This window comes from Pelobates fuscus, chromosome 9 (assembly GCF_036172605.1).
Source record: "Pelobates fuscus isolate aPelFus1 chromosome 9, aPelFus1.pri, whole genome shotgun sequence".
Lineage (NCBI taxonomy): Eukaryota > Metazoa > Chordata > Amphibia > Anura > Pelobatidae > Pelobates > Pelobates fuscus.
Genome location: NC_086325.1, coordinates 33,382,217 through 33,395,909, shown reverse-complemented (window position 1 = coordinate 33,395,909; position 13,693 = coordinate 33,382,217). Strand labels below are relative to the sequence as shown.

At 35.4% G+C, this 13,693-nt stretch overlaps 1 protein-coding gene across 1 annotated transcript in view; it reads right to left on the bottom strand.

Moving 5' to 3' along the window:
- KLHL4 (kelch like family member 4) overlaps positions 1-13,693 on the bottom strand; it is a 133,806-nt gene that overhangs the window by 34,562 nt on the left and 85,551 nt on the right. Inside the window, exon 4 of the mRNA XM_063431864.1 lies at positions 8,794-8,990. Within this exon, the coding sequence (XP_063287934.1) occupies positions 8,794-8,990 (197 nt within the window). The remainder of the gene's footprint in view (positions 1-8,793; positions 8,991-13,693) is intronic.

The following is a 13,693-nucleotide window of genomic DNA, read 5'->3' as shown; positions in this document are numbered from 1 at the left end:
AGAGATGGGAATATAAAAAGGCGCAAATATAAAAAAAAAATATATAAAATTGGGAAACAATCAAACAGAAATGCAAGTGCAAATAAAATGAATGCAGAATAATACATTTAAAATAATCAATAAATCAATAAATGCTAAATCATGATAAATATACCCACTGGAATCGGTAATCAAAAGCACCCATCCAAGGCTGGAAAATACAATATAAATACAAGAGTAAAAACTATTGCAGCGACCAGGAGTGGGTATATATAGAAAAGTAAATGGGATTAGGGATAAAAAGCCAAAGGAGTAAAAAGTGGGATCAGTCCACTAAACAGTGGATTATGTCCAATGAACATTATCGGAAATAATAAAAATGAGTCAATGAAGTCCTTATCCACAAAATATCAGAATGTATCAGCTAAATAAGTCACTGAATACCAGGGCTCCTGCTATAGTGGGAACAAGAGACCTAGATTATAGCTGAAATAATATAGTATCACACTTTGATTTCAAAAGCTAATACAAGTTGATACATATGTAGCAGGTCTGTAATGTGAAAAGATCATCTATATCCAATGTATCTAAAATGACAAAAACAGGGCCATAGTGTGTTTACACTTTATTAGGAATACAATATACATATTAAGTACACTCACAAAAGGGGCAGGGAATAGTGGTATTAGGATCGGAATCCAACTTGTATCAGCCATGGTCCCACTCTATACTTCCTCTTGGTAGCCGGCTTAGAGGGAGATCAGGGGGAATGAAAGGTCTCCGCTTGCTGTATTTGCTGGCGTGCATTCCACTGCCTACCCTGCATTCCACTGTTCTGTCCTGTACAGTAAGATAGATGCAGCCAGGTTATGTGATCTCGTGATCATCATGAAGTGAACATGAGATCACAAAATGCATAAGGCTGCATCTATCTTACCGCACGCCAGCAAATATAGAAATGAATGTATGATACTGTATTATTTCAGCTATAATCTAGCTCTCTTGTTCCCACTATAGCAGAAGTCCTGATATTCAGGGACTTATTCAGCTAATACGCATTGTACGCAGTACTGGAGACCGTATCTCCAGAAGGATATTGATACTTTGGAGAGAGTTCAGAGAAGGGCTACTAAACTGGTTCATGGATTGCAGGATAAAACTTACCAGGAAAGGTTAAAGGAACTTAACATGTATAGCATGGAGGAAAGACGAGACAGGGGGGATATGATAGAAACATTTAAATACATAAAGGGAATCAACACAGTAAAGGAGGAGACTATATTTAAAAGAAGAAAAACTACCACAACAAGAGGACATAGTCTTAAACTAGAGGGGCAAAGGTTTAAAAATAATATTAGGAAGTATTACTTTACTGAGAGGGTAGTTGATGCATGGAATAGCCTTCCAACTAAAGTGGTAGAGGTTAACACAGTAAAGGAGTTTAAGCATGCATGGGATAGGCATAAGGCTATCCTAACTATAAGATAAGGCCAAGGACTAATGAAAGTATTTAAACAATTGGGCAGACTAGATGGGCCGAATGGTTCTTATCTGCCGTCACATTCTATGTTTCAATGTTTCTATGTAATACATTCTGATATTTTGTGGAAAAGGACTTCATTGACTAAAATGTATTTTCTCCAATAACACAAGTCCTTTATTAATCCATTGCCGCACTATTTATATTTGGACTTGAACTGATATTCTACAGAATTGAACTATTTGAGACATTGTATTCATTGGACATAATCCACTGTTTAGTGGACTGATCCCCCTTTTTACTCCGTTGGCTTTTTATCCCTAATCCCATTTACTTTTCTATATTTACCCACTCCCTTCAATCCACATCAGCTGCAATAGTTTTTACTCTTGTATTTATACTAATACCACAAATAGGCCACGTTCTAAAGACCATTTCCCCGCCACGACCGTTGATATCCTTCACTTTCACCAGACTATTGAGGGTCAGCAGGATGCCTTGTTGCAGATATGGTAGACTATAGCGACAAACTTCCCCATAGCTGTGGCAGTGGGCCTTAAAGGGGGTGAGTGCCTCATGTCCATAGATCCTCCTTCTCTGGGAAAGAGGATCTTGAGTCCACAGGGTCTAATGAATGCGAGCGTCCTCATGGTTGTATGGACGGCTGCTTGGATGGTGCACCCAGCACAAAAGTTCAGGTAGTGAGGTCTGCTGTGCTAGGCACCTGTACAGCAGGATGGGTATGTATCTTAGGGCAATTGCTAAGATGATGCCAGAACTCCTGGCAGATTGCTTCTAACCTGGCATTAAATGAATATCTGCACTGCTGGTACTCAAGGCTTGGTCAGCTTTGCTGAGTCTCCAATGCAGCAGCCATTTTGGTCTTGTACAGATTTCTACCTCAGGATTCGTGTACCCCAGTGGGAACCATGATATCCCCAACCAGCCCATGATGGGGGGTAATGGGGCTGCAAAAGGTTGCTCTGAGGTTGCTGCAAAAGGTTGCTCTGAGCCAAGAGATCTTCCGCCTCTCCCAGACGCCGGCACCAACCTTGTTATTATGCTTGACCAGATGAGGTAAAAGATAGCTGAGTGGTGTAAGCATGCTTCAGTATTCTCTCCCCGTATTCCAATATGTTATAATGCAGATTAAAACAAAAAAACATTTCTGGTCTTCTCGGGAGTCAGGCCCCACCTTCAGACTTATCTGTTTAACATACCAAGAAACTTCTTTTTTGGTGCTTTCCGATATCATCTGTCTGTAATAGAGCAAATTAACATCAGCTAAAGAAAATGATCTGTCCACCAGAGGCACAGATCCTCTGACCTCAGATTTCAAAATATCCCCATATTTTCATATAAGTGCTAAAAATTATCAACAACAAAAAAAGATGGACTGAAGCAATGTCCACATGTATGCATATATACCTATATTTATATGTGATATTACATCATTTTCTTGATTTTATAAAAACTTAAAAATCTTAAAAAATTGCTATTCCATTACCAAACCTATGTTTATACAGGCTGGGCGAAAATTCAGAGTAGGGTTTGAGGAGTCAATAACTTTTTTTATTAATGAACCACTTCTAATTATATTACATACAATGACTTAACATACGCTTAACGTATGGAGATATGTTTGACTAGGTACAGAAAATGACATATTTTAAATGAGCTCCATGTGCCACCTCCCATGTGGGCTCTATCAATTGCATTGTTCATAAATATTAGTTAATGTTTGAGGCTCTAGCACTCAAATTTCTGCATGGGCATTCTTCTTGAGCTGCTCAAGTGTACACAGTTTGATCACGTACACATGCTCCTTCAGATATTCCCACAGGAAGTAATCATTAGCTGAAAGGTTGGGTGAATGTGGTGGCCAATTAATTTGAAAATAAAATTACACTATTTTTGCTCATTAATCCTTTGTGAAATTACCCATAATGAAGCTCACAAGACTCAGTGTTAATTTGTACTTACAAAAAAAAAATGAAACTACTAACAAATGAGTTATTGACCTGTCAAATCCTACTCTGCCTTTTGGCCCATCCTGTATCTTACAATAGTATTTAAACCTCAAATTGTGCGATCGTGTAAACACCAGGTCTTGCAGCTGGTAACATTAAATGTTTACACGTAATTTTTACACTGTTCTGTTTTAAGACAGACAGCGAGAATATAAATATGACCAACTCCACTCCAATATTGCTCTGTCACATCTTTTTTTGCAAACGTTATTGCCTGAGTTGTTGTGAGGCATCCAGACTTAAGGTGCCAGCCAGTTCTTAACAAATTGCATGTCAGATGCCTAATGTCGTGTATTATAGATGATACATTGGAGCCATACAACATTGTGCACTTGTACACCAATGTGATTTATTTACTGTCACTGCAATGCCTTTGAAACCATGAATGTATATAAATCATATTCATGTTCATTTTGAATTGTTGTATAAACATCTTGTTTCACAACTGAACACGATGTATTCTCATTTTACGGTGCCAAATGCTGTTTTATAAGGTTTCACTTATATGTCCATGAATATATTTGCTCATAAATGAAAAACTATATGTTCTATCTCTATAGAGAGATTTATGAATAAGAAGGGAAATGAATGGAAAGAAAAAGAAAAAAGAAGAAAAAGAGAAGGAAAAGAAAAAATGTACATCACAGTTACTTTGGTCAAAGATCTATCGTCTTGTTGCCAAGTCACTATATAGGGAATAAATGCCTTCGTGCAGATTTACTTCAAATTAAACATTTGGAAATGTTAGGTCAAGTTAAAACAAGATATATACAGTGGAGCCTCGGAACCCGAACGTAATCCGTTCCCGAAGGCTGTTTGAGGACCGATTTGTTAGAAAACTGAAGCAAAATTTTCATAAGAAATAATGTAAATTAGATTAATCTGTTCCAGACCCCAAAATTACAGCATATTAACACAAATTTTACAGTTTAATAATACCTTACATGCATAAAATCATACAGAAAAACAATAAACACAATGTAAATGAAATAAAAATGTAACTTCACTTTACCTGTCAGCTCTGTTTGCTGACAGAATGAAGCTCTGTTTGCTGACAGAATGGAGCTCTGTTCGCTTTGTCTAGTTCTAGGAGGCCGATGCAGCATACCAACGAGGTTCCAACGAGTTACCAACGCGGTTAATGCCATGTGATTTTGTTCTAATTCAGAGCTTTGTTTAAGTGCCATGACATTGTTTTCTCAAATGTTATGTGTGAATAACAAATTGTTCAGGTACGGGAGCGTTCCAGTTCTGAGGTTCAACTGTGCTACTTCACAAATGGGCGTTTTAGCAATATCAACATATATTAAAAATAATTTGGCTGTGGATTTTATGAATTTTATTCTGTGCTATTTACCTTTATTTAGTTCTATAATACTTAGATATTAAAGTATTCATAGACAGACATGTTAAATAAATGCATTACCCATCTATTTACAAAAACATTTGATAAATTGTCATACTTCATGCCTCTTCCTAACCTCAGTTGACCTTGACCTTACAAGCACCTCTCCCTTCAAGCCACATCAGCACTCTACTTCCCCCCACTATTTCATGTTTTTTTTTTTTTACTTTATTGCCTTCTCCTCTAATAGTGTACTATCCTACGTGCCCGTCTTCCTTGTCTTCAACTACCAATTCTGAATGTCAGTTAAATCTGATTCGGTCTAAATGTTTATGTGTTCTTTGATGGCTGTCTAATCAATGTACCCATTTGTGACTATACTACTAATTAAAAACACACAAAAAACAAGCTTTTATCCAGTGTTATCTACCTTCATCTTCTGGATCACTCAATACTAAAGCCTTGACCTATACAGCATTAGTATGCAAAGGGATGTGCCAAACTGTTCAAGTGTGGAGGCTTTCATGATTCAAGTGTTCCAGACACTACCTGGTTTCCTGTATTTACCTTTCATTTGAGAATCTGTGCTACAAGAAAAAACTTGCTTATCCATATATCTTAAAACATCACATTGACTGCTATATCCTTTTTTAGGCATTCGTGATGATTTTGAAACAAAATTATAATTTTTGTTGCCATCTCTGTAAGTCACTATGGACTTTGGCATTCTTCAAATGGCATGATATTTTAAAGCTTGCAATGTTTTATCTAAATGGCATTTGAAGAGTAAAAATAATGTTTCAGAAAGTAATGCTAATGTTAAGTTTTTCACAAAAATGTTAAAACATTATTAAAGAAATACATTTTTATTCTGAGCTACAATTTGTCTGTCTGAAATTGTGTCAATTGGGTGATCGTATGAATTCCTGAATTGAAGTGTAGTTTAATCACAAACCAACTAAATTACGCAACCGGCAAACATGCTAGTTTTGATTCGTGATTGGTGTAAAAAAATATATGGGAAAACGATGACAAATGGCTAGAGGAAAACCACAAACTGTTGAGATGTTGAGAGAAAAAAAAAATTAAAGAAAAAAAAAAAAAAAAATATATATATATATATATATATATAAATAACATTTTATGTATATATTTAGCAGTACACTGAATGCCCAGTTTTGCACCCCTTGCTTTGTCTCATTTTGTCTCATTTGTTTCCAAATTGGATTTTCCGTACAGACATTCTGCCAAAATTGACTGAAAGGTTAGTGAGAGGATAGTGGATACATGGAATAGCCTTCCAGCTGAAGTGGTAAATGTTAACACAGTAAAGGAGTTTAAGCATGCATGGGATAGGCATAAGGCTATCATAGCTATAAGATAAGGCCAAGGACTAATGAAAGTATTTAGAAAATGGAGCAGACTAGATGGGCCGAATGGTTCTTATCTGCCGTCACATTCTATGTTTCTAAATTCAGGCCTCTCGAAAGATTTTCTAATTTCAGCAAAAATGGCTTGGCCAAATTGAATTTTCTCACCATACAGAAGTCTTTAAACACATTCTGTAACCAAATCCTCATTTGGCTTAGAAAAATGCCAAATTTACTCTGCAGTTTACGTATGTAATTGAAAATATACAGAAATATACTATTCAAAGAAAAATAATATTTTAAACATTATTGAAATCATTACAGTAAATTGCATCTATAGCTAAGTGCATAAAATGTAATCATGTTTCTCAATAAGGAACTATAAATGTCCATTCAATTTAAACAATCAATAGTCAGTACCATCACATATACATAAGACACCATTTAAATGAAATTAAATACATTATCTTGTCTGGTAAATTAGCTAAAATCTAGTTCATGGTTTGGGGTTAATAAAGCTCTGTTTTTAAACTATTTTACAATTATTTTTATGAATAGCCAGTAAAAACATCCCGCCGGTAATCTTAAACAAATAAACACTGTAGATCCTCTTCTGAAGATTCATTAACAGCATCCTGTCTGCTATCTCTCACAGTCAGATGAGGCTCACTTTGACAAATACGCTGCTATTTTCATCCATCTAAATGGACTTAACTTCCTGTTTCTATTATGCACTATAGGTCAATACAGTGAGCAGGATGTGCCTTGAAAGACAAACATGTATGTGTTGAGTGGCACTGTAATGGTCACACCGTTTTTACTTTCTGTGTCTCCTGTACTTTCTACAAATTCAACGATACATTAACATTCCGCAATGTTAAATAAGAATTAGGTCACAGTATGTTACAAATAGCTATAGCACATCTCTGGAAGCAGAAATCCTAACTGCATATATATTGGGTTATTTATTATGTCAAATGTTACTTCTCAGGGTACTAGAATTATTTCATTTTATGACTTGTATCTGTGAGCTGCACGTGTGTATTTGAACCATTAAATGTGAATGAATACGCCAGGGCTTCATAAATATTATTTTACACAGGGTTTCCTGAGAAAATATTTCTAGCTAAACCTTGTTCATTTTCCTATTTCATAACCTTTATCATAAAGTTTTTTTTTTTACAGTTCGTTTTAGAGAAAACAATAAAACAAAGCACATTAGGTCACTGGTAAATCCAGCCAACATCTTAAAATGGCATACCCTTCTTTTTGAAGCCAACAAGTAGACTTCATTTCCAACATGCCAGCATCTGAGTAAAGTATGTCTGTCATACAATTCCTTTATTCCCTACCCCAAGTTACAAGTATAAGGTACAACATGTACACTTTAATTTTAAATGGACACAATAGGCACTGTAACTGTTTCATCACATTGTGACACCATCCTTCTACTTAGCATTAAACTGTTTTTAATTTCTAATGCTAACTAAGAGTCCTTTCTTTATGTTCTGCTTGGTCTAATGAGAAATTATTGCTATGAGCAGCAATGGGTAGCTGTGATTGGCTACGCTGTCAGCTGACCACATTCAGCCTATCACAGCAGCCGTTGCTGATTAATTGGTATGGCTAAAAGGAAGTGTGTAATATGTGTTAGCCATGCCTCTAGTAGGGATCTGGCTGTGGGTGGCCATCGACAGGCATTTAGTCTTAAACTGCTTGAAAATAGTTTAACACTGAATGGCGAGACAGTGTTAAGCTCCGTGCACTATACTATTGTAGTATTATTTCTCTTTTATGTTCACATACGGAGAGATACTATCATCAACTATATCCTAAAGTGAGGATCATATGACTCCATGCTATACTTGTGGAGCCAACATTTAGGCTCTATAATAGGCAGAGATTACACCCAAGCATTTAACCCCTTCAGGACACAACTTCTGTAATAAAATGGAATCATGACAGAATATTTCCGTCATGTGTCCTTAAGGGGTTAAGTTTGAGCTCCCAAAAAGTGTTAGTGGACAATATTTTTGTTTTATTTTATTGTATTTTATGTAATACACTATTAGCCTTTCTTTGTCACTACAAACATTTGCAAGGACAAGTTAGGTGCTGCATCAACCCTTCTGTTTCGTCTCCTTTTCTACCGGACTAGAGAGTCCCCAGATCTGGTGATTAAGCTGCTTTTTACACTGTATCACTATTTTACACGTGCTAAATTCTCCTTTGTTTTTATAGTACCTACAGTGTCCAATGTAATTATTGACACACAATGTTAGTAGTAATTTTCAGAAGTTACACTTGCTGAATGTTAGACTTGATGCTGACTTCCCATAATATCTAAAAATACAAGAAATAAAATATATACACTATAAATAAGTCATATATTAAGATTGCTATGATTAATTCGCTGTTTATGCACAAGCTCTGTCATAAACAAAGTATTGAAACAACCTTTATTGCGCTATATTTTACAATAGCTCAAGCTAGATACCATTTGAATTATGTTTTAAAAAAATTCATACATAATTATTTTTTTATATAAATTAGTTCTTGTTATGCTTCTCTGTTGCTGAAATATCTTACCATTGTATAGCTGTGTGCAACTCTCAGGAGTTCCATGCAGCCTTGTGCATCTCCAAACGATCGAATGCCTAGACAGTTGGATGGATGAAGCTGCTTCATCAGGAAATTACAGCAGACCTCGATCACTTGTGAGAGCTGGAGAAGACAGGCCGCGGACAGCAAACTCTCGATCGTGTCTTCCTTCAGTTCTAAAACACCTACATGATTCCAACAGTAAACAGAGAGAAAGGAGAACATTTTTTTTATTTATTTTTTTACTTTTTACATCACCATGTTTAAGATTTTAAAAAGTTTTTTTCTTTACAAAACACTACATTTTTATTTGAAAAACATTTGCAATTTTAATTTAAGTCCAAAAAATGTTTTTTACAACATTCATTTGGAATATTTTTTATTACATTTGAATATGTACAGTAAAGATGTGAAAATTGCTGTTAAACAGGAAGCTCTCGTCTATACGGAGTGTATATTTTATTATTGTTCATTTCACAGTTATAGTTTACCGCTGCTCTTTTAATGAAATGCAGGTGTTACATTATTTTGTATGTAAAACTAAATTTCAAGAAAAGTCTCATCTATTTGTGCTACTAAAGATAATTTTAAATGAAGTTCATTAAGCATAAGCGGTACGCAAACGGAACATAGACTTCTATCACATCTGGTTGTTTAATGCGTAATTTGAAAAAGAGCAATCAAGCTCCACTTGAATCACGAATGCCGCATTAAATGTTTCCTGTAAACTGACTAATATTCCACTGATAATTGATGTAATGCATTTTTTTTGTGTGTGTGTGTTTTTTCCCAACAAACTACGTAGCAATCATTTTTTATTTCTGTAACTTATTAGTCACTCACTGCATTACGTAATCTTCTCTTGATTACCTTTTGCATCAGGGAAATACATTTATATAATTTGTGCAATTTAACATAACTTTTCACTATATGGTCGTGAAATGAATCATCGGCATATTGCTAAAATTGCACTACATGTCTAAAACGTTTTGCTAAACAAATTATATCTGTTTTATTCATTTCAATCAATGGCTTGAATGCTCTAAGTAATAGCAATCCATAAGTCCACATTTACTGAGTTTCTATAGGGTAATGATATGTTAATCCATTAAGACTTCAAAATCAAATTCCAAAGACTTCCCAGAGTAGTGAAAAAAGGAAGTTGTATTCATGATCAGGAGAATAAACGTATGTACAAAGTTTTGGAGTCAAGCCTTAAAGGAACAATATAGTCACCAAAACAACTACAGCTTAATTTAGCTGTTTTGGTGTCTGTAGAATGTCCCTACTTATATTTTCAAATAAACAATGCCTTATTATAGAAAACGGTAGTGTTTACATTACAGCCTAGAGACACCTCCAGTGACAGCCACTCAGATGTCCACTAGAGGTGCTTCCTGGGTCAGCACTGACGCTCAGCGTCTCCAAGCTCTTCGTGGATGTGATGAACATTCTCCATAGAGATGTATTGGTTCAATGCCACTCTTTGAGGTGGCATTGAACCTGATTGGTGTGGCGCTGCATTTTTTTACGAGTGCACATTAGCCTCCTTCTGTTTTTATAGAAAAGCATTGAAAAACATATGAAAAGGTTTGGGAACCCTGGAAGGCCACTGATAGAGAAGACTGAGACTAGAACAGGAGGCATTGCCATCCCTGGCCTGCCCCGAGTGTAAGCTAGTGTAATCCAGACAAAACTCCGATCTCTGCTTGAGGACCCCCTCCCCCTCCCCTTCCCTCTCTATCCGTTACTCTCCTCTCTTTTCTTTAACTGGTTACTGTGTAAGTGTCAAATTGTGTCGCCAACAACAGTATATTTTGGCTTGTGACAATGCCAATAATACTGTACGAGTCACATTACACAATTGTATACATATACTTGAATGTACCATGTATGTACCTGGTAACGCAACTATATCCACCAAAGAGTAATACAACAACACACCAAACATGAATGAATCTTAAAAAGGTGGTATAGAGAAGAGGGCAAATCACAAGATAGCATAAGTGAAAAAAACGTGTTAGAAATTGAATGGGACACAAGTTAGTGTTTGTTAAGAGTTCATTAAAAACTCCTTGGTGGACGATGACGAAGATATTACTTACAATGAACATGCAGTGTCTATGGTTGCTTATTATATAATACTGTTCAAATGCATGACATGTTACTTGGCTTTTGCACGAGCCAATATGCTAATGATCTATCACCGTGTCTGCCAAGATGGAAACATAAAGAATATAAAAAAAAAAAGAAAAGCATTGAATTGGCTGAGATCATCAATTCTGATGATTTCAGCCAAGGGGGCACAACGTAGGTGGAGCAAGCGCCGGTTTACACGCGTAGTGCTGGAATAAAGGTAAGGTTTTACTCTCTTTAAGGGGTAAAGAATGGTGTGTACCTAAATAGTGTTTTTAACACTATAGCCCTGGAATACACATTTGTTCCTGATGCTATACTGTTCCTTTAATCCTGTATATGACTCCTTTCTAATCGCACTACTATGTGAAGCCTTTGGAATTTGATTTTTAATACTTCTAAGGGACTGCAGATTCCTTTCCATGGTGCTCCATGCATGGTAGCAGACTCAATTTGTTTCCCTTAATGCAAAACTACCTTTGGAGTTGAATCCATGAAGACTCTTCAGCTTTTCTGAAAATATCCATTTTCATAGTATCTACAGTACACGCTACAACAAGATAATGTGAACAGATTCAAATAATCAAGTAGTTATATTGAATAAAGTAAGGAACCTCAAAACATAGTTAATGGTCTACAGGTTATATTTATCTATAGGGATATTTGGCATAATTTACTGTTAGCATCACCAAAGCTGATTAGACATCATCAATATGCCATAACCAATTGTAAGTATATTAGTAGGAAACAGACCCATAACCGGAGTTCTGAGTCTATTATTGTATTTATTTGGATTTCTGGGATTGGAAGGGACCCTGAGACATTGCACCCAGCATTATCTCAAACTTCCTCCACTGGTTCATGTTAATCTATCAGCAGAGTTGACCACCTTAGGAGATGTTAGTGATTGAGCACGGGTTGCATCCCTGCACTACTGTGAGTGATTTTTGACAACTCAATTCTTCATAATGATTCACATAAATGTAGAGAAATGTTTGATGATGGAAAAAGGAATTATTAGAATTATCATTATATTAAAAAAACTCAAAAGTGTAAATGTTATATCTCACCTATTATCGTTGGTAGTATGGTTGTAGGAAAAAATGCAATGAAAGGAAGCCTGGCCAAATATATATCAACTCAATATTAAAGTTACGATGGAGCAGACATAAGTGGACTACTGTTGGGACCCTAAGCAGAACACAAGTTTTCATTATATATACATAGCATCTCAAACTACCCACACCCAAATGAGAGAAATCTCAATGTATCCTTCCTGGTAAATATTTTACAAAAATATTAAAAACTATTACTGGATTTAGAGAGCCAGATTTAACATGATTGTCCTCAAAAGAAGGCAACGAGTGAACATTTGCAGGCAAATTTCTTCATAGTAATGGCATCCCATGGACTCATTATTTTACTATTCTAAAATCCACATTTTGTACAAAGATAGGTTGGTAGACAGACAGATAAAATCTAATTTTGTAAATAATAAAAGAAGGAACCAACATGTTATAAACATTATAAAAAAATAATAATTTCCTTCCTACATATAATATATAAAGATGTGCAAGATCTTTTTGGAGGTGTTAAGTCACTCTGCTGGAACTCTAGAAAATAAAAATAAAAACCTATATACAGAGTGTTGTTACATAAAATAAAAATAGAAAAATAAAAATCACCAAGGGAATCAAGCATCAAAGATGAAAGCAATTTATTTTGAGGAAACGCTTTGATGTATGTATGATTATTGGGTTTGGGCAGCTTTTTCCATTTATCCTTTATAGAGACCTATAAAATGCGAAGAGGTAAACACTTTACTGCCGGTGAGGTTAAAAGGTTATGTGTCTTGAGGCTACACACTAGCATTGAATTAGGCTTTATCAAATTATGGATTGAATGAAAGCACTCTAGCATGCCCATAAATATTGCTAAACGAGGTGTTTATGTTGCCATTTAAAAAAAAAAGGCAATGTCATTACCATGAACAATGGTTTTCTTACAAAGTTAATTGTTCCAGTGTCTTGGTTGTAAGGTTGTCTTAGTGTACGTTTTTTTTTTTTTTTTTTCAAGCATTCATAGCTGAACACTAAATACAGAAGTCGAATGGGACACAGCTGCCACTTAGTGCCGAGTCCCAAAGGAACTCTTTTTCCCTGTTTTCACAAAGGACTTGTGTCTTAGATCTGTGTCTGCTATAAAACATACCTGTTCTCAGTTATTTTCCCAGAACCCTCAACCAAGTTTCCAGAGTGGAGCCATGTGATGATTTATAAAAAAGATAATATATCCCATCAGAACAAAGATACCCTGCTCCTTCAACACAGGAACTGTATATTCAGTACATTTCATTAGGAAGTGCATTCAGTGATTTTTTTTATTATTATTTTTTTTTATAAAATGTGAAAATTTATTATTTATTGATTTTTCAGTCATAACAAATATTTATTTTTATCTATTAAACAAAATTATCATACTGCATTTTGTTCTAGGGATACCTAGAATTATATTGTTATGCTCTTTATCATCAAGATAATATGCAACAATATTTATCAGAAAGTGTAAGGGGGGTTCCAAACATGTTACAGGGGGACAAATCAGCAATAAATTAGGGAGTGCAAACAAGGGGGATCAACCTGGCACCATCCGCTTGTGCACATATATGCGTTTTACATACTAAATACAAGTAATAGGCCCTCTGAGGTTTTGGCATGTTCAAAATTGTGTCCATAAGTGAATTGATTTGTAT